At 46.6% G+C, this 21,251-nt stretch overlaps 3 protein-coding genes across 4 annotated transcripts in view; all 3 read right to left on the bottom strand.

The window, feature by feature from the left end:
- The window catches only part of LOC124074339 (zinc finger protein 184-like), a 155,998-nt gene that overhangs the window by 25,083 nt on the left and 109,664 nt on the right, over positions 1-21,251 (bottom strand). The window lies entirely within an intron of this gene.
- Positions 174-6,232, bottom strand: pdia8 (protein disulfide isomerase family A, member 8). Its single transcript, XM_046417202.1, has 13 exons — positions 5,785-6,232; positions 5,325-5,403; positions 5,003-5,120; positions 4,815-4,922; positions 4,560-4,689; positions 3,939-4,052; positions 3,715-3,840; positions 3,296-3,478; positions 3,097-3,205; positions 2,897-3,025; positions 2,322-2,401; positions 2,179-2,236; positions 174-2,040 (listed from the first exon to the last, which is right to left on the bottom strand). The coding sequence occupies exons 1-13, from the start codon at positions 5,946-5,948 to the stop codon at positions 1,951-1,953; spliced, it is 1,488 nt and encodes a 495-aa protein (XP_046273158.1). The 5' UTR covers positions 5,949-6,232; the 3' UTR covers positions 174-1,950.
- gon4la (gon-4 like a) lies at positions 7,073-21,136 on the bottom strand. The gene is made up of 26 exons (XM_046417168.1): positions 20,914-21,136; positions 19,963-20,195; positions 19,510-19,760; positions 19,146-19,220; positions 19,012-19,062; positions 18,839-18,892; positions 18,488-18,583; positions 18,296-18,388; positions 17,976-18,137; positions 17,452-17,662; positions 17,249-17,350; positions 16,996-17,036; positions 16,756-16,871; positions 16,481-16,682; positions 16,263-16,349; positions 15,824-16,001; positions 15,496-15,646; positions 15,274-15,421; positions 15,077-15,193; positions 14,069-14,842; positions 13,833-13,931; positions 10,715-10,912; positions 10,478-10,621; positions 9,371-9,657; positions 8,770-8,872; positions 7,073-8,673 (listed from the first exon to the last, which is right to left on the bottom strand). The coding sequence occupies exons 2-26, from the start codon at positions 20,168-20,170 to the stop codon at positions 8,578-8,580; spliced, it is 4,044 nt and encodes a 1,347-aa protein (XP_046273124.1). The 5' UTR covers positions 20,171-20,195; positions 20,914-21,136; the 3' UTR covers positions 7,073-8,577.

The following is a 21,251-nucleotide window of genomic DNA, read 5'->3' as shown; positions in this document are numbered from 1 at the left end:
AAAGACACTCGGCCTTTTAAGTAGAGAGACTTAATTTAGATTTTTTTTTAATTATTATTTAGTTACCATGTTTTGGGTTGCTATTATTTTGGTCTAAAACATATATCAGTACGTTTATCTAATGGATTCAACTTGTCTGAGAAGGATAACAGCATATAAAATGATTATATTCACATTGAATGTTTTTAACGATGGGTTTATTTATTTTTTATGGGACTCTAAAGTAAAACACGTAGTTTGATGGCGTATTGAAACAGCGCGGGACCATGGCAGTTGTTGTCTTCATTGTTGCTGTGACTTAGGCAGAAATGTTGACAGAGGAAGTAAAATAAACATTTTATTAACATTTAATCACAACTTTCTTCCCGTGTCTCCCTTAAGTTACGGCGACATGAAACGAACCACATATTAGCTTAAACTTCAGATTTCTCTGAATAATCTCCAGCAGCAAATATTAGCTTTTAAGCTAACATCATCATCATTTTTAATCAATAAAAAAATCAGTTTATTAGTCAACAGGGTTGAAATAACGAATGACCACAGCTAGCAGTAAAATGCAAACAAAGAAGCAAACAAACCAAAATAACGAAACTTCACGGTAAAAGGAAAGAAACCATTTGTTAACTTATCATTTCTCTGTATCATGAGTCAACTTTGATCGATGTTTTTCTAGCTGCTAATCGCTGTGGTGATTGGTGATCACGTGACTTCCATGCTGTCACAGCTTCAAGTCAGTCGCTTTTATTGAACACAGCAGAGCTCGTCTTCACAGTAAAAAGGCTCAGCACTGCATCACAAAGAGATCTGCTAATGTAATAAATAAGAACACACAAATAAATATCCACAGATGATGAAATGGACAAATAAACTGACAGCTGCTGTGAAAACGGTTTCACTTTCATCTTGTTTGAACAACACAAAGTCCACTTGACAAGTTTTAACATGTTGTCCTCATGTTGGTCTGATGTTGGTCCTCCTAAACCACTAAACTGAGTGTCAGGCAGACATTTAAAGGCAGCAGGAGTCGAAACATCCCCTCACATGAAAACATAAAGCAGATTAGAAACATTAAACCTGAAACTGAAGAAATTAACTGTTTAAAGGTAGTGTTTCTTTGATTTCATTTTGCTGAATGTTTTACAAAAAACCTTCAAGTTTGTGAATCACTGTGCGTAACAAACCAGGTTCTGTGTTAGAAAGATCCAGGTCCATAGTTATGGTGTGTTAATAAGTCAGATATGACACGAATGTCACATCACAACTTAAGGTTCTTCTTCTACTGACTGCAGTCAGGAGGAAGACGAAGAAATCTGAGACCAAATTCAACTGAATTTTAACTTCATTTCATTTTACAGGATATCTCAAGCTTATCAAAGGCAGTGACTTATTTTTCATCATGTCTGAAATGTAATGAAAACATTGGAATATTTTTATCCACCAGTCGGTTGGGTTTGATTTTGATTGCTTGTTTGTACTGATTTTAACTCAGCACAAACACAAAATGACCGCTCTGACCAAACACTCAAGGCTCAGAAACTGGTACTTTTGTCCTCACGCGCAAGTTAAGACGACGTGTGTGTGAACAAACATCCAGCGTCTCCGCCGGGCAGCTGACGTTCACACTGTGAAACACTGCAGAACAAATACAAACAGTCACCTCTTGAATCAAAAGGGTTTGTGTTTGTTCAACTAGCTGACAAATGTCATTACTGACTCACTACATTTCCCAGAATGCCTTTCAACATGCTAAAAAAAAAAGCTGACTGTGGGACTGTGCCTTCATCCAAAAATGAGAACGAACCAAAACGAAGCGGTCTGTGATGTCGTGGACGGGTGTTGGTGTAATAATGGGGTAATGTCTCTTGTCCAGATTCAGGTTCAGGTCAGTCAGAGGGATCAGGACTCTGACCTGTCCGTCGTCATGGAGACCCGCTGTTCAATGAAAACACATCAGAGTTCGTCCTTCGAGCTGCTGAGCGACAGACTGTGACGTGCCTCACGCTTCAGAAACTTCAGGAAGTCTTTGAGCTCTCGAGCCCCCTGACACAAACACAGGAGACATCATGTGACCTTTCAGGTGTAAAAGTGGTCTCATTAAAATGGGATCTAACCAAGTGATGTTCAGGGTTCTCGTTATTTATGGTTCTTAGAAGCAGAGGTGCTGCTGCTGCGTCTTACCTCGTATCTGATGGGCTCGTCCTTTCTACCCACCGGAGCCAAATAAATGGTTGGATACCTGAAGACAAAGAGAGATGATGAAGACCTGCTTTCTCTTTAATGTGCGACTCACTTCAAAGTCTGCACAGAAAAAACATCCTCACCCGTGGACGTCGTAACCCAGTGGGACGTCGTTATCGACAGCGTTCATCGTAGCGATGACGACGTTCGGATTAGAAGACAGCTGACAGAGAGAGAGAGACAGCGAGACGACAACGATTGGCGGATGTTGAAAATGAGACCAGATCTAAATAAAAAGTTTTGACTGACAACAGTGACAAAATGGTAGAACTTTGTTGAAAGGATTAAGTCGTTTTAACGACGAGCTGCAGTGTCACTCTGTCACGGGTCCAACGGTCTCCTCCAATAGCCAATAAAATCTGTTGTTCGGAAGTTGGTGGATCTGTTCATCGACAAGAAGCGTTCAGTAACCTTCTGTCTGTCAATTATCTCATGTCCTCTAAAGAAACTGAATCTGCAGTCCAGTGAGAGCTCCCCGCCATCGCTGCTTGTCAGAGAGAAACGCAGGCTGGGAGCTTACAAGTTGGCAGAGCACCTGGACTGTTTCACAACAACAGGAAGGGACAGGAAGCAACAGGGCTGATGGGATGTATGGTCCTCCAGCCCCTTGAAACAGCATTCACAAGCTGATGGTGATGAAGGTGATGAAGGTGTGTACCTTGTCAGCCAGCTCTCTGTAGACCGGCTCCAGTTTCTTGCAGTGTGGACAGGACGGAGAGTAAAACTGGATCAAAACGTCTTTATCGGGATCATTGACGACAGCGTCAAAAGACTCAGCAACGACCACCTGCAGCGCACAGAAGAACAGAGAATGCTGATACTCCATCAGGTTCTTCAGTTGGATGCAGTCGTCCTCACCTTGACAGCCGCAGTGTTTCTCTCAGGTACAGGCTCAGACTTAATGTAACGTTTGAGTCGACCTGTGAAGTAATCGTCCAGAAACCTCTCCAAGGACTGACCGTCCCTCCTGCAACACACAGTCACATTCGCACAGTAACAAAACTAACATAATAATACAAATTAGCCTGGTTCGGCCCGGTTGGGCTCAGTTACGTACGTGAACTCCTCTCTCATGGTGTACTTGTGGCCCAGTTTGGTCCGGATCGTGACGACTGGCAGCTCTCCCCCGTCTGACGTTCCCAGACCAAAGTCATCTTCCAGTTCAGACAAGAAGTCCTTCTTATTGGCTACTGTAAATGTCAGGCCCCGCCCAGCATATTTAGATGCCACCTTCATCACCCTAGCAACAAGACAGATGGGGCAGGGCTTCATTAAAAACTTTTGGTATGTAACGGTGCTTGAGAGCGTGTTCCTCTTTAACTGTATATTACATGTATGTACACCATATGGACAAAAGTCAGTGGACGCTCCTACAAACAGAATTGGGAATGGGTAGTAAAAGCTCAGGAACTTCAAACATGGCACAGGATGACACGTTTGCCACTCAGTATCATCCTTGCCTGGAAGTGTGTTCACCTGTTCCTCCAGTAGTTGGACCCACGGGCGTTGTGATGGTAGTCCAGGTCGTAGTACGCTGTCAGCAAGTCACGAACCCTCAGACGATCCCTGTTCTCCACAGTCATGTGAGGACACAGTCCATAACTGCAGACAGATAGGCAGGCAGACATGCAGGACCTCTGACGTCCACCAGGTGCCGCTGTGCAAACTCTGACTGTAGTGAAGTGGATGTGAAAACTTACATGTGATCCCTGATGAAGCGTCTCAGAGATCCGATAGTCAGATAATCTCTGAAGACCACAACGCTGTCCTCAAACTTATTGTCCAGTCTGGGAGGTCTGAACAACAACACACACCTGACAACACACAGACACAGACACACACACACACACACCCTGGAATTACCCTTCAAAGTTACACCAAAGTAAATATACATACAGGCACATAGAGTTACAGCATGTGGTGTAAGGTCACAGGAACACACAGAGTAACGTGATGTACTCGAACACCACATGAGGGCGTCCTCATAGTCAATTTCAATTCAGTTTATATATATAGCACCAATTCACAACAAAAGGTGTCTCATGACACTTGCAATTTAGACCGGGCCTACGCCAACCTCTTTAATTTAGTTTTTAAACAGAGAGACCCGACATTCCCCCACTGACAAGCACAGGAAAACTGCCTTTCATCAGGCAGAAACCTCGGAGCAGACCCCGCCTCCAGGTGAGCAGCCGTTTGCCTTGACTGGCTGAGTCGTTAACGTCACACCTGTCTGACTCTCCTCCTTTGGTTCACATCTACATTCTAAACGTGAGTATTTCTGCTTTTGAGTGTGTATTTGTGTGTGTTTTCACACTCACTCAGAGTTCACTCCGTACTTCTCGCCCAGCATCAGGTCAGTAGTGTGAGCGAATCGGAACTGTTCTCTTAGCAGACCTGCAGCTCTCAGAAACTCTGTCAGGCGAGAGCTGTCTGCACCTGAAAACACACCTGAGACACACACACACGCACACACCTCATAGCAAAAAACATGACACAGAATATAGGAAAGTAGCATCACGTGAAGTAAGACCGACATGCTGTAACCAGGGTCACAGAACTTCAGCGCATCGTACCGATGATACTGGCATCATAGTGGTTGATGAAGGTCTGCAGGTCTTCTTCAGACTTCAGGTGAACCGAGTCCGGACCGGTCTGTTTCTTCATGTAGTGATATATCCCATCTGAACACACACGGGCACACACACTTAGACAGCGTTTGCAAAAACCTGTTTGTTTGTTTGTGTTTTCTTGTTTGTTTCACCTGCGGTGCGAGGTCCGTCATAAGGGGCAGAGTCTTTCCCGCTCCTAAAGATCTTCAGAGTGGGGTAACCAGAAACCCCGAAACGACCACAGGTCTCTGAGTTAGCTGTACAGTCCACCTGAGACACACGGGCGACCAGGCTGGGGTTTATTCAGTGCCACACACATTCCGCACTATTAATCAAATCAGTCGGTTACCAACGGATCAAATTACGGCTGACACCAATCTGAAGCTGATTCAGAGGATGATTCAACTGACTTTTCTTCCACCTGAGACCACGTTAAGACCAGGTGCTTCGTTTTGGTTCTAATGATAATGTTACCCTTGCCAGCTGGACGGTTCCCTTCAGTCGGGTCGCTGCTCTCTCAAACTCTGGGGCTAACTTCTTACAGTGACCACACCTGAGAGGAGGAGAGGAGGACCAGGTAAGTCAAATGGAGGAGGAGAAGAAAGCGAAACAAAGAAAGAAGGTAGGAAACACATGGGGAAATACTGGAGGTAAAAAAAACAGGGAAGAAGTGGAGATGAAAGGGAAGGATGAAAGATGAGGTATTCATATGAAGAAAGATGGAGGGAGAAGAAGGAAGGAAGACGGGGATGAAGAAATGATGGACCTGCAGAAGAAAGAGTGAATGGACAGAGAAGGAAAGATGGACTGGTGGAGGACAAACGGATAAAGAACGGCAGGTTATCTGTCCGACATTATCCTCATCACAACAAACAAAATAAGAATTCTATTCTCTGAGCAAGCTATGCTAACGCTAACGTCGCAGCTCCGTTACCATGGAGCGTAGAATTTCACCAGCATGGTCTCGTGCTCCGTTGCCAGGTAGTCGAAGTCTGCGTCCCTGAGCTCGAGCACGTCTCTGCGCGAGGACACCGCGGAGGGAAAACAAGATAACAGCGAGAACGTGACGGCGGGAAGGAGGCGGACAACGGCCGCCATTATGAAGAGAAACGAGTGATGATTTAAGGTGGGAAAATGAACAGGGCAAGAAAGAGACGGTAACCGTTTGAGACCGAAGACACCCTCCTTACTACACAGGGGTCAAAGCGGTCGAAAGAAACTCAAGTTTCCGGTGACAAACTGCAAATTAAAATGTTTGTTTGGAACAGAAGTTGAATATTGCAGAAGTCCAACACTGAAAAGAGTTGTAAATCTTTAAAGGAAAGCTAATCTTTGCAATATTTCGATTTCACTCACACAATTGAGGCACTAAATGTGCTGTTTTAATTCACATGTAGTGATATGTGCTTTTGCTGTGAAGGCAATTTTACGGTTTCCGCAACGCACTTGTCTATCTTGACGAGCGCTCCTCTCCCTTCAGCTGTCAAATCAAAGGAAGAACGTAAAGAAAAAAACACCGGAAAGTTTCTCTCTTGATTGGTCCAAAGCCGGTAGAGGTGACGTATGTAGCCACCTCATTGGCCGAACGACCTGTCAATCACAAAGCTGCAAACTACCGTCCCACCACGATGCTTCTATTCAGAATAACAATGTTCTTTATTGTTATTATACTACAAGTACAACGGAATTCTTTGTGGCTTGTCTTCATACAAAACAGGCACAATTGTAACTGTACAGGTGAAAAAATAAAAATAAAATATAAAAAAGTATAAAACAGAATAAAATAAAAAAAAAGTCAGTGTGGCAGGCCAAATGATAAAATTTACAAAGATTTACAGGTGCAAGGTATGTTGAATAGGTTCCTGCTCTGTTGGGTTTTACCATGTTTTTCTTTCACATGTAAACGCACAACAGAGACTCTTTATATTTATACTTCATAAAGCTGTTACTCGAACAGTTTCTGACTGAACAACACATGAACTGCACTGTTTTTAACCTAGGGAAACAATGTGGGAGATCGCTGCTCACCTCGTTACAATCCCGTGTATCCATTTTATTTATTTGCTAAAATTGCTTCCTTGTGTGTCCTTCCAGGTCTTCACAGTTAAGTCATGTTGACCAACTTATTTCTGAAGCGCTGGCAAGATTTTCTTTTCTCACATAAAGGAACTTCATGTCACATCTTCAATAAAAACTACAAAAAACACTTCAAACAGTTTGAAAAATGTAAAAATATTTTATTGGAGCAGTTGACCTTCATTCATTCATATTCAATATGAATAAACATTTCAATAAAACCTTCACAGGACCTTGTAGCTACCTTAAGTACGTGGGAACCATCAGGTGTTTAACCTGTGTGCATGACGGGAAGACTAAAGCTCTGAGAAACGTTCAGAAACCTTTCTGCAGAAAGAAAAATGATGAAGACGTCAACATTCAAAGCATTTGAAAGTTTATGCACAGAGTCTGACATTAAAGTTTTGAATTGTGAAATCATGAATCTGTTGTTTAAAATCCTCGTGAGAACATCAACTTGTTTTCACCCACTAGTTTTATTGACAAACAGGAAGCCAGCAGGGAAGGAAGGAAGCAAGGAAGCAAGGAAAAAACAAAAAGACCTGCAGCAACTGTGTAGTACTGGACCTTACTGCAGTAAACTTCAGCTCAACCAAACTTTTGTCTAACTTTTGACACGTCATCACTTTATCGCCTTGTTTCCGTCTTCATTGGGAGGATCTCATGTTGTTTCTGACATCACAGTGGCTCAACGAGGCCCCGCCCCCTGTCCACAGTGTGCGGAGTCTCGGTGACATCAGAGGAGATTGATCAAAAATAAATAATCATTAAATATAAATAAAGACGAGTGAAAGCACCCTGACTGGTCACAAACACTGAGTGAAGGACATTCCAGTCCTGATTCCAGTCCTGATTCAGATCCAGATGTTGTCCTGTACGAACTGCAGGTTCTGAACAAAAACTGTGAAACAATCAGATTCTGCAGAAGTCCTGCAGCAAATAACCTCAGACATATGAAGCCAATTCCCAAAGGACTCGAGATGTTCAGATTGACTCAGACTGAGCTGAGAACAGATGTTCATGAACAGTGCAACTCATTATGAAGGAGGTTCTCCAGAAAATCAAACCTGAATCGCCTGGAGAACCCGTTGGAGATGACTTCCGGAGGGAAACGGGTGGAAACCGCAGAACATCGTGAATGAAGCCAGAGCAGTTCAGAGTTATTCACATTACCTTAACAATCTGTCATTCACTAGTTTGTTTTGAACTTCTGACCTCTCTTGAAAACTTTATTGAACTGAACTATTTTCACGACGGTCAGGAGTGTAGAACAGCTGCCATGAACACCAGAGCCACGTGAAAACACTGGGGAATCACTCTGGATCAACTCCACAACGTGTCAGAAACATTAAGACAATTCCTGAATCCTTCAAGGAGGTTTGAGGCACTTTTGCCACTGGACTCTGGAGTCCAAACGACATCCCTGAACACACAGAACACTTCCAGACAGTTCTAGAGTCTTTCAGACATTTGTAGATAAACGTCTTCAAGACTTTGTGTACTGGAATTAGTCAAGTTGGTAAGATTCAGGCACAAACATCTGAATCCCCAGAGTGTTAAACTCGTTCGGATCAGAGTCTCTGCTCTGAAGTCTGCTTTGTGAACGCAGACCCATCCCCGACTGACCCCACCTTCAGTCCAAAGCTGCTTACTACGTGTTGAGCGGCTGGCCCTCTGAGGAGCAGGATGTGGACTTTTGGAAGGCAGAATGGAAAAGATTCATCAGGTCGTGGAAACGAAGGCTCACCTGGAGAAAGCACAGAAATCATCCAGTAATTTATATTCACACAGGAAGAGTGACTGAGGGCCACATCTGGACACTGAAGCTCCGCCCCCCTCTCACCTGTTGGGCGGTCTTGTTTCCCAGCTGGGCAGAGACATGCCTGAATGTTTTCCTATTGGCTCCTCTCTGCTGACAGGCAGTCAGGATGGCACGGTCTGCCTCACTGAAACAGGAAATGGTCAGAGGTGAGTCTTAAGTAACTGACCTGATGTCAGCACTGCTTGTCCATTAATTAATTGGGGGCAGCCGTGGCCTAGAGGTTGGAGAAGCGGCTTGTGATCGGAGGGTCAACAGTTCGATTCCCCCACCGGACGGGCAGGAAAAATTTGGGTGTGGTGGAGTGATTAATGCGAAAAATGCTCCCACCCTCCATTAGCCGGCTGATGTGCCCTTGAGCAAGGCACTTAACCCCCCAATATGCTCCCCGGGCGCTTGATGCTGCCCACTGCTCCTGTGTGCTAAGGATGGGTCAAATGCAGAAGATGAATTCAGTGTGTGTGTGTAAAAATATATATACTGTCAATAAAGTGATTCTTCTTCTTAAACTTCACTGTGGAGAACTGATCTGGGATCACTCTTGTCACTGGCAAATAATCAGTTGATTGCCATGGCTGATCTGGGATCAGTGTTAACAGTGTGTCTGATGTGTTCTCGCACTGACCGGGTCCAGACCACCACTTTCTCTCCACTCGACGTCATCGAGATGTTTTTGGCACGGACGGGTCGCCCTGACTCCTCCTCTTCCTCTCTGTCACTTCCTGGCTCGCTCTCCTCAGATGTCTGACGAGCGACTCTCTTCCTGTTTCTGTCGGGGGGATTCTGGGACACGCAGTCCGTCTCTGCGATCTCAGAACTGGCTGCTACGGGTGACGACTGGGCGCGAAGCTGCTGGAAAAACTCCCAGAATTCCTCATGCAGGTCCGAATGGCGTTTAAGGAGAGACGAGATCTGAAAGGAAGATGAGATTTTATTTCGTGATATGTTTTGCAAATGGAAGCAAAACAAAGCCAATGCTTCAACAATTGGCCGAATGATTAAATATTTTAATCATTTTTAAATGGTTCTAGTTTGTTTGTGAGTTTGTGAGCTTCTCAGTAAATTGAATATTCTGAATATTTTGGACTGGTGGTTAACTCTGGGGTTTTATAAACCAGTCTGAATTATCCTACCCCACCCTGCTGAGGCCTGGTACCGCTGCTGGATCCTGAGCCCTCTATGGCCCTGCCTGGATTGTGCTGCTCCTGCTCTGCACTGTTCTCTCTATCCTCACTGTCTCTGTCTCTCCTCTCCCCCTCTCCTCTCTCTCCCCCTCTCCTCTCCCCCCTCTCCCTCCCAGGCGGTCACAGCAGAAGGCCGTCTACACTGAGCCTGGTTCTGCTGGAGGTTTCTGCCTGTTAAAAGGAAGTTTTTCGTCTCCTCTGTGGCCAGATGCTGACTCTGTGTGGGGTTTTGTCCTGAGACCTGTTTCTCTCTGATTCTCTTCTTTTTGGTTGTTGTTGTTGTTGTTGTTTACACACCTGTAAAGTGTCTTGAGATAACTGTGTTATGAATTGGCACTTTAAATAGAACTGAATTGAACTGAATTCTCCTCTCTGACATTTGAAATAGTTCATTTCAAGTTGTACAGTTTAAAAGTATCTCATATATTTAGTCCCTTACATTTGAAAACTTTACTAAAGCTGCACAAATTCAATAAAACTTTAAAAACTTTATCAAATAAATAATAAATATGAGAATTGACTCGGTCGTTACAGCCGTGTTGTAATACCTTGTCCATGTCCTCAGGTGAGGGGGCGGAGCTTCCCTGCAGCACTGATACCACCTGGTGGTAGAGGGTGGAGCCTTCTCCCAGATTCCACCTCAGTCGCCGCAGAAACCGCCGACTGCGTTCAAACAGCTGCTGCTCCAACAGCTGATGGAGGAAAACCACAGAAGAAAAGTTAATGCAGACTCAGTCTCCACCTGAGTGACTTCGTGCCTGTGAAGTCAGAGTGATGTCACCCACCAGCCCACAGCGGCGGGCCTGTCCTCGAGTCAGGAAGGCAGCAAAGTCTCTGAGCAGCTGAGGCCAAGGCCGCAGCACACAACTCAGACTGCCATACAGAACCTCCGGGGCCCCCGGGGGCCACGCCGCTGAGAACTCATCCAACACACACAGCAGCTGCTCTGAGAGGCCTGGACACACCTGCACCGCATCACACACCTGCATGGAAAACATGTCATCAGCCAATCAGGAAGCAGCAAGCCCTAGTTCATTCTGAATTTCATTTTAGGAAACCATCTGGGTTGATTCTCCTCAGGTTGCCACACCTGAACCTGTGTCGTTATCTTCAGTTACAGACTTATGTTCGCACTGATTGGACAGTTCTGGGGTGACAGACGGTCGGCTCATTCAAGTTGAACTGCGCCTCGCTGGCCAAGTGGACGAGAGCAGGAGTCGGAGACAAAAAGCTCCGGACACGTTTGCAGCAGACTTCAGTCTGCACAGGAAGTCACAGAAACACTCACGTCCTGACAGATCGGATTCTGATTTATTAAAATGTGTGATCAGACTCCTGTATCGGTTTGTACGCAGTCCCTAACCTGCTAAGATCCTTTACAAGCCATCCGTGACTTGTTTAAACAACATGTTACACAAAGTTATGTACAGTGGCTTGCGAAACTATTTGGCCCCCTTGAACTTTGTGACCTTTTGACACATTTCAGGCTTCAAACATAAAGGTATAAAACTGTAATTTCTTGTGAAGAATCAACAACAAGTGGGACACAATCATGAAGTGGAACAAAATTTATTGGATATTTTAAACTTTTTTAACAAATAAAAAATGAAAAATTGGGTGTGCAAAATCATTCAGCCCCATTGAGTTAATACTTTGTAGCGCCACCTTTTGCTGCGATTACAGCTGCAAGTCGCTTGGGGTATGTCTCTATCAGTTTTGCACATCGAGAAACTGATATTTTTGCCCATTCCTCCTTGCAAAACAGCTCGAGCTCAGTGAGGTTGGATGGAGAGCGTTTGTGAACAGCAGTTTTCAGTTCTTTCCACAGATTCTCAATTGGATTGAGGTCTGGACTTTGACTTGGCCATTCTAACACCTTGATATGTTTTTTGGTGAACCATTCCATTGTAGCTTTTGCTTTATGTTTTGGATCATTGTCTTGTTGGAAGACAAATCACCGTCCCAGTCTCAGGTCTTTTGCGGACTCCATCAGGTTTTCTTCCAGAATGGTCCTGTATTTGGCTCCATCCATCTTCCCATCAATTTTAACCATCTTCCCTGTCCCTGCTGAAGAAAAGCAGGCCCAAACCATGATGCTGCCACCACCATGTTTGACAGTGGGGATGGTGTGTTGAGGGTGATGAGCTGTGCTGCTTTTACGCCAAACATAACATCTTGCATTGTTGCCAAAAAGTTCGATTTTGGTCTCATCTGACCAGAGCACCTTCTTCCACATGTTTGGTGTGTCTCCCAGGTAGCTTGTGGCAAACTTTAAACGACACTTTTTATGGATATCTTTAAGAAATGGCTTCCTTCTTGCCACTCTTCCATAAAGGCCAGATTTGTGCAGTATACGACTGATTGTTGTCCTATGGACAGATTCTCCCACCTCAGCTGTAGACCTCTGCAGTTCATCCAGAGTGATCATGGGCCTCTTGGCTGCATCTCTGATCAGTCTTCTCCTTGTATGAGCTGAAAGTTTAGGGGGACGGCCAGATCTTGGTAGATTTGCAGTGGTCTGATACTCCTTCCATTTCAATATTATTGCTTGCACAGTGCTCCTTGGGATGTTTAAAGCTTGGGAAATCTTTTTGTATCCAAATCCAGCTTTAAACTTCTCCACAACAGTATCTCGGACCTGCCTGGTGTGTTCCTTGTTCTTCATGATGCTCTCTGCGCTTTAAACAGACCTCTGAGACTATCACAGTGCAGGTGCATTTATACAGAGACTTGATTACACACAGGTGGATTCCATTTATCATCGTTAGTCATTTAGGTCAACATTGAATCATTCAGAGATCCTCACTGAACTTCTGGACAGAGTTTGCTGCACTGAAAGTAAAGGGGCTGAATAATTTTGCACGCCCAATTTTTCGTTTTTTTATTTGTTAATAAAGTTTAAAATATCCAATAAAGTGTGTTCCACTTCATGATTGTGTCCCACTTGTTGTTGATTCTTCACAAGAAATTACAGTTTTATATCTTTATGTTTGAAGCCTGAAATGTGGAAAAAGGTCACAAAGTTCAAGGGGGCCAAATAGTTTCGCAAGCCACTGTACATCAGCAGAGCAGACGGTCAAATTACGTAAATAATTAAAAACATTCTAAATATGTGATAGTTAATAAGCTGTTGTCTTTCCTCACACCTGCACAGATGTTAATCCTCACACCACACTGACCACAAGTTTGTCTGTTTGCAAACATCAAAGCACTTCTGTGTTAGTGCAGGCCTGAGGACAGCTATGATGCTTTGTATGGAGATTATAACACGAATGTATTTATTCTCTCTACTGCTGACTGTGAGCCACCCAACATGGACTCTGTTAACAGAAGATTATTGTTATTATTATTGATTATTGTGATAGATTACTGTTGTGCAAGACGTCAGAGAAAGTCGGGATCAAGTAGGACAGAAATCTAACTGGCATGCACTGTGAGGCGATCGCTGGTGATCGATTCTGCACTGATTTGGCTCATCTAGAACAAGCCTGGTAGCATGGGATCGTATATTCAGTGGGATCGTGTATTCAGTGGGATCGTGTATTCAGTGGGATCGTGTGATCAGTGGGATCGTGTATTCAGTGGGATCGTGTGATCAGTGGGATCGTGTATTCAGTGGGATCGTGTATTCAGTGGGATCGTGTGATCAGTGGGATCGTGTATTCAGTGGGATCGTGTGATCAGTGGGATCGTGTGATCAGTGGGTCGCGTGATCAGTGGGATCGTATATTCAGTGGGATCGTGTATTCAGTGGGATCGTGTATTCAGTGGGATCGTATATTCAGTGGGATCGTGTATTCAGTGGGATCGTGTGATCAGTGGGTCGCGTGATCAGTGGGATCGTGTTGTGCTCATAAAAACATGAGATGAAATGAAGATGTTTGAGGAGTTTAGATGTCTCACTCTGAGCAGATAATCCTGAGCAAACAGCTCATCCTCGGATTTCCTCTGATCATCTTCATCCTCCTCCTCCTCACTGCCCTCTGACAACACCTTTTTCGCCTGTACACACAAAGCAGAAAGAATTCATGATGTCAAAATGGTTTCCTGACACTCCAGCTTGTCTTCAGGTCGTTACTTGGAAAGATTTTCATTCTCAAAACATCATTTCTCTCAGGATAAAATGAGACTCTGCTGACCTGCAGCTGGATGACAGGTTTATCATCATCATCATCATCACCATCATCTGCTGCTCTGGATGCCCTCACTTCCTGTTCATTCTCTGACTCCGCCACCTCTGACTCAGCCGGATTGTTGCCGAGGGCGACACTTCCTGTTGAGCTGGGTGAGGATTCAGACAGAGCTAGAAGGACCTCGCTCTCCTCCTCCTCTTCTTCCTCCTCACTCATTATGATGACATCATCTCTCTCCTGGACCTCCACCTGAGAGGAGACGGGGCCTTTGGGAGGAGGAGGAGTTACAGGCTCTCTATCACTCCTCCTCCTCTTCCTCTTTCTCAGGCTAGTGAGGGTATGATAGTGCCGTCTGATTTGCTCTCTGGTCGTTATGGAGACAGAAGAGGCGGTGCGCATGTCAGCAGTGGTGTCGGTCCTGGACAGCAGGAGGCAGTGGAGGAGCACTCGAGGATTACTGTGAGCTTGAGGGGACTTGGGTATAGGAGGCAGAGGGGAGGAATCCACTTGTCCACCAGGTAGGGGGGAGGAGTCAGGGTGAGGAGGGGGGAGCGGCTGCTGCAGCAAGACAAAGCCGATGCGTCTGAAGTCCAGGTTCTTGGGGATGTGGGGGGGATATCTGGTCTCAAGGGGGAAGCTGTAGGAGTCAGAGGCAGAGCGGAGGAAGGTCAGGTGACTCTGACGGGCTCCAGTCGACCTGCACGGGGGCGGGGCCTCTGTGGCGGAGCCAGACGGGCTGTTATAACGTTTGATAAGGGGGTAGATGACAGGAAGACTCCTCTGTGAGGGAGAGAAGGCGTTTGGTATCAGAAACTCAGACAGACTCAACCAATTGTTTTATTTGTTACATTTCTGTCTTCTGAATCTCCCCTCTGGAGGATCAAGTTTATCTGAGATGTTCAAGCAGCTGTTTGGTGTTTTGTGATTATGAGTGATGACACGGTGGATCAGCTGATCCTGCTGCTGCACTGAAGACGTTCTGAGACATGAACAAGTTCTGACAGTGTCACATACCGCCAGCCACAGAGGCATAACACGCTCCTCCCTCTCCACTGGGGGGCGCTGCTCTGCAGGGTCAACATGACGGCAGGCCACCAGCATCGGCCACAGCACCCGCTGATACCTGTAGGCCTGCAGAGGACACCAAGTCAAACACAGTCCGACACAGATCCCTCTGGGCCTTCACAGAACAACACTGCTGTGTGCAATACCTTGACGATGTTGTCGGGGAAACCAGGTCTGCAGCACTGCAGGATTCTTCGTCGGACCTGGACCAGGGTCTTCCTCAGCAGGAACTGAGACACAAGCTTAGTGGGGTCAACTGAGCCCTCCATGTTCCTCAGACCAAGAACCAGGAGGCTGATAACACAGACGTAATCAATGTGTCACACATGCTAACTGTGATAACTGTGCGTGTGTGTGTGCGTGTTTACCAGTCTTCTGCTGCAGTGAAGGCAGCTGTCCTGCGGGGGCAGTATAAAGCCGGATCGAGGCTGACACATGGCAGCAGCTCCGGGTAGAGGAAGACGGGACGAGTGGCAAAGAGCCAGGCCAGTTCAGCTGGCATGACAGGGTAACAACGCACTGAACAGACAGACAGACAGACAGACACACACACACACGTACGTACGTACGCACACACGCGCGCGCACACACATACACACACGCACTCTTCAGAAGTTGAACTGAAACCAAATAAGCAGGTTTAAACCCTGCAGACTTCTCAGATGTCCCATGGTTCCTTGCTGCAAGTGTACTCACTGTGTCCTCTGGCGTCAGGTGGGTGGTGCTGTGGTTTATAGCTGATGGGACTCTTTTGCAGCTCCTCCAGCAGCTGCAGCGCCCCCTGCAGGTTGGAGGCTCTGAAGATGCTGCAGAAACCATGACAACCTGAAGACATCAGCAGCTCGCCCCTCTGAGCCAGCAAATCCAGTTCAAACTGACAGAGAGACACGAGTGTTTTTAACATTTGACTGTGAAAAAGTGACAGTTACAAAGTAAAAGAAGGAGTCAGAGTTTCACCAGCAGAGCCTTCGAATACATTCATAAATCAAATGGAAATGCTTCAGTTCTCTGGCTAATTTAGTTAAGGAAAATGTTTAAAACCAGAGACTTTGATTCTATAGCAGAAAACAACCATCAAAATACAGTGTATGTGTGTGTGTGTGTGTGTGTGTGTGTGTGTGTGTGTGTGTGTTACCAGGAACTGTCTGGTGGTCTCAGCCTCACTGTGAAGTTTGGCCACAGGTGAACTCAACACGTGAATCTGAGTCAACAGCTGGACGTGCTGACAGACAGACAGACAGACAGACAGTAAACGTCTCAACAGCTGATTTTATGGATGCCAGCTGATGATAAAAGTGTGTACACTGTATGTGTGTGTGTGTTTGTGTGTGTGTGTGCACCTGCAGACTGTACCTGTTGTAGCTGCTGCTGCAGTCTGGTCCTCTGTCGGCCGTCCAGTTTCAGTGTGTGTGGTTCTGGACGGTGTGTGTCTGTCGTACTGAGTGTGTGTGTCTGCAGACCGAGCTGCTGTTTCTTCCTGATAAACGCCAGCTGCTGCTTCACCGTACGCAGCTCAGTGATTGGTCCTTCCTCCACCTCCCCATCGCCTGGTCCACTGCAGTGATAGCAGAAGGTCAGCAGGTTTGTGTGTGTGTTTGTGTGTGTGTGTGTGTGTGTGTGAGACTTACGTGTTGTGCTGCTCCTCAGGTGTGTGTGTTTGAACTGTGACGGTCTCCTCCTGAGGCTCCTCCTCTTCCTCATGGCCTTCATCCTCCACTTCCTGTCCTGCAAGGTCCTCTTTCAGCTGAAAGACACACAGAAACACAAGCTGAGTTTACATCTGAGTGCAGGTTGTTGGGTAAATGTCACACGGAAACAACAAGAGCTGTGATTGGTCAGTTTGAGCTGCTTGTGAAGATGAGACTCACAGTTTCAAACAGCTCCTCCATCAGTTCGTTGACCTCTTTCTCTGCCGGGCAGACACAACATGACAAACGCAGGATGTTCACTGCATGACCAACAAATGCTCCGAGATCAGATTTATTCAAAATATTTGGTTTCATGATAAAAAATAAAACAGAAAACCTGATTTGTCTGATTTACAATCAGTCGTGTTGATCAACTGATCAAGTCATTTTACAGAAAGTGTGTGTGTGTGTGTGTGTGTGTGTATACACTGACTAGTGATGCGGACAGCCTTGTCGTCACGGTAATCTTCCAGGTCAGGTTCATCAGTGTCGGCCAGGAAGTTATATTCTGGGTCATCTTCGTCATCACACTCCTCTGTCAGTGAGAGAGAGAGAGACAGACAGTCACACTTTGTGACAGAGACAGACACACACACACACACACACACACACACACACACACGCACACACACACACCTTCGTTATCCATCTCTGAGCTCATCAGGCCCCTCAGCCAATCAGTCCACTCCCGGTCCTCGTGGGTGGAGCTGGAGTCGTACATGTCAGGTGTGATGTCAGGAGCTCGGAGCTCCGCCTCCAGCCGGCCCAGCGGGACGTCACGCAGGGGGCGCTTGGACCGAGTCCGGTACGCCATCAGACCCACCTCGTCCTCGGACTCAGACAGAGGCTGAAAGAGAATGTCAACCATCACCTCACAGGGATTTGCGATGATCCTTTCAGGAAGCCAAAGCGTTAAACGTGACACGTGCTGAGGCGGGACTCTGACTGCGCCCTGACGTTGGACACGGCTAACAATACAAACAGACTAAGATCTTTGCACTTTATCTGGATGGAAACTTGGCTGCTGTTTGCGGACTTGGGCTGAAGCTGTTCGACGTTCCTGAGCTCTGACCACCAGTCAAAGTGAATTCAGCCAGAGGCCCTGAAGCTCCGCTGACCGGACTGAACACGGCAGCAGTGTGTCGTAGACTGTTTGTTACCTGATAGGGCTTCATACACACAGCCAACTCCTCCTCCACGGCGTGAAGTTTCTCCAGAAAGGTGCTGTCAGGCACTGCCTTGGGGGGCGGGGCTTTGGGGGGAGGGGGAGGTCCCATGGGAACAGACCCCGCCCTCAGGCGCCTGGAGCGGCTCCGAGACGTCTGAACAGAAACATAAAGTGAAGATCTGAATGTTAACAAACAGCTTCAAGCTCCTGCGGCATGTTGTCACACTGTCCTGCAGCTGTGTGTCACCTGTTGTGATTGAGTGATTTTATGACAGGTAAACGCAGGACAAGGTGTGTTCACAGCAGACTGACCTGCCAGGGGCTGCAGCTGTCGTCCTCTGTCCTGTTCAGTCGAGTCCCCCTGGGAGACGAAGCCGTGCTCTCCATGTCGCTCTCCAGGAACGTCTGCACACACCCATCGATAATCAATACGTCTGCACACACCCACTGATCAATAATCATCAGTATGAAACTGTACTGCAGCCAATCAGAGCGCAGCCTCACATCTTCAGCAGTCTCATCCTCATCGTCTTCATCGGGACGGTATTCTTCATCAGAGGAGTCTTCTTCAGCCAGAGGAATGTCCACAAACTGAGGAACCTGGAGACAAAGACACAGACTGAGGAACCTGGAGACAAAGACACAGACTGAGGAATCTGGAGACAAAGACACAGACTGAGGAATCTGGAGACAAAGACACAGACTGAGGAATCTGGAGACAAAGACACAGACTGAGGAACCTGGAGACAAAGACACAGACTGAGGAATCTGGAGACAAAGACACAGACTGAGGAATCTGGAGACAAAGACACAGACTGAGGAATCTGGAGACAAAGACACAAATGTTGAGCTCACCTTGTTGACTTCGCTGGTCTTCTTGATGGGAGAGATGTTCCAGGCCGGAATCACCTGACAGGAAACAGTCAGAGGACAGGTAAGGAGGGATGGAAGAAGAGAATCTGATTGGCTGACAGAAGCGGACAGCACAGACAGGCACACGGGCAGAGAGACAGACAGGCAGGTCTTACCACTCCCCTCTCCACGACTTCTTTAAACTTGGATCGAGTCATTTTGGGCTCCTGAAGGAAAGAAAAGATGACATCATCAAAGAGCTCGACAGGTGAACAAAGAGTCAAGTGTTCTTATTGGACGACAGACTCACAAATGGAGGGACGGCCTCTGTCTCGTTGATGGCAGCTTTCATCATGGCCACTACGTGTTCATTGGTGATCACTTCCTGTAGGTCAGAGGTTCACTTTATTTCTCCAACAGGAAGACAACATGATGAAAACCTTCACCAACCACTCTGAACCAAAATCTTATCAAAAGTTTGGAACCGTTTCACACCCAAAGAAACTTTTTAAAGTTAAGTTAGCGTTTAATGTTTAAAAAGACGGGATTTTCATTTGGTGCTGAACGCGAACACGGCCGTGTGGTCGAGGCCTCGCGCTCGCTCGCCAGCTGACACTCATTTTAAATGTGTGCTAGCTCAGTGTGAAACCGATGCAGGCTTTGAAGGAACTCACGTGGAGGATGTTCCTGACATTCACTGTGGTCAGGTTGTGTTGTCTGGACTTTGTCTCCAGTGATTGGTCCAGCTGTCTATCAATCTCCACCTCTGCTCCTGCCTCTGCCTCTGCCTCCTCCACCTCCACCTCCACCTCCTCCTCCTCCTCCTCGCTGTCTGAGGCCCTGTCCCCCTTCTCCCCTGTCAGTTTCCTCTTCCTGTTCCTCATTGCTCGCCTCTTTGCCGCCTTCACCTCCACCCGACTGTCCTCTGAGAGGCAGACAAACAGACAGGGTTTTGGTGAACTTGGTAATCTGTTCCAGGACCTGTGAAGTGTTTGTGAAACCTCACACTGACCTGCAGCAGTTGAATCAGCTCAGACTCAGGTGTGTCACACACACCCCTGAGTCTGAGCTGGTGTGAGGAGCTGCTGGTGTGTGTGTGTGTGTGTGTGTGTGTGTGTGTGTGTTACCCATGGTGATAATCAGGCTTGAGTCAGTGGTGTCTTCCTCCACCAGCAGGTAGCCCTCGTGCTCCTCCTCAGCTCCGCCTGATGCGGGAGCAGCGGGAGGCGACAGCAGCGAAGCATCATGGGAGACGAGTGCAGGTCTGACGCTGCGGTCGTCGGCGACAGCAGGTGTGGCCGGGCTGAGTTTGAGACGTTTACGGACCGCGTTCATGTTGGAGAAACATGACCCCTGACCTCTGAAACAGTGACATCATCACAATCACATGACCAACTCACGGAAGAGATCAGCTGGTCAGAGATAAGCACCAACTGTCTCCCACTCGGGGCTGCGTTAAACCTCACTTCCTGTTCTGAAGGTTTTTACAGAATCCTCTACAGACTCTCTGAACCTGTGGATGAGATTCTGTGCCCGTTTGCGGATTCGATTTGTACGACGTGAGCCAAACACAAAAGCTGAAACGTCAGTGGATTTGTTTTGGTTCACAGCAACACGTTAATCGTTCTATTTACCTTAGAAACTGTTGGGACGTTTAATATTGAATTCATCAATAATCCGATCTGTCATATTATTTAAGAAATGACAAGTAAACAGAAGTAGAAATACTACAAACTACCACATAAAGTCACTGCAGTTACAGTATTTCTCATTTAAATGAAATGAGGAAAAAGACAAAGTGAGCCCAAGTGAAAAGACTTAAAGAAACGGAAACAAAACGGAATTTCAGCACAAACACTCGCCAGGTGTTGGTGTTTACGTCTGTTAGCTCCTGTTAGCTGCGGCGTCTTCAGCCCGGCAGCGCCAACCTGCCGACCGGTAACATGCTAACGTTAGCAGCACAACAGACAGACTACAGACGGAGTCCGTGTCCGGGTGAGCCCGTCCAGGCTCTGACTCCCCAGTAGCGGCCCAGTACCGCAGACTGTGATCAGCTTTAACGACACAAACACACTTACCCGCCACAACGGTGAGACGCATCTGCGAAAAACTACATTTCCGGCCGTGCGTCACGTCGTCACTATGACGTTGCAGCGCGCTTCTTCTTCTTTTTGAGCGGACTAGATGTGTTGCGGCACAATGAAGCCCCTGCAGGATGAGAGCTGTTCTGAGTGATTTTATTTCGACAGAATTTTGCAGGAGCCGTTTCTCCTGGTCGGAGTCAGCCACAGGAAGCTCCTGCTGCTCCACAGGAAGCTCCAATAAAAACTCGTTGACCTCGCATGCACTGGCGTCCGCCTTCAGCAGCCTCCACGTTTTACCTCTTTGTTATTGTTTGACTGACTGGAGTCTTGAA

Source organism: Scatophagus argus, chromosome 17, assembly GCF_020382885.2.
Source record: "Scatophagus argus isolate fScaArg1 chromosome 17, fScaArg1.pri, whole genome shotgun sequence".
In the NCBI taxonomy this organism is placed as follows: Eukaryota; Metazoa; Chordata; class Actinopteri; family Scatophagidae; genus Scatophagus; species Scatophagus argus.
This window is presented reverse-complemented; position numbering and strand designations above follow the sequence as displayed.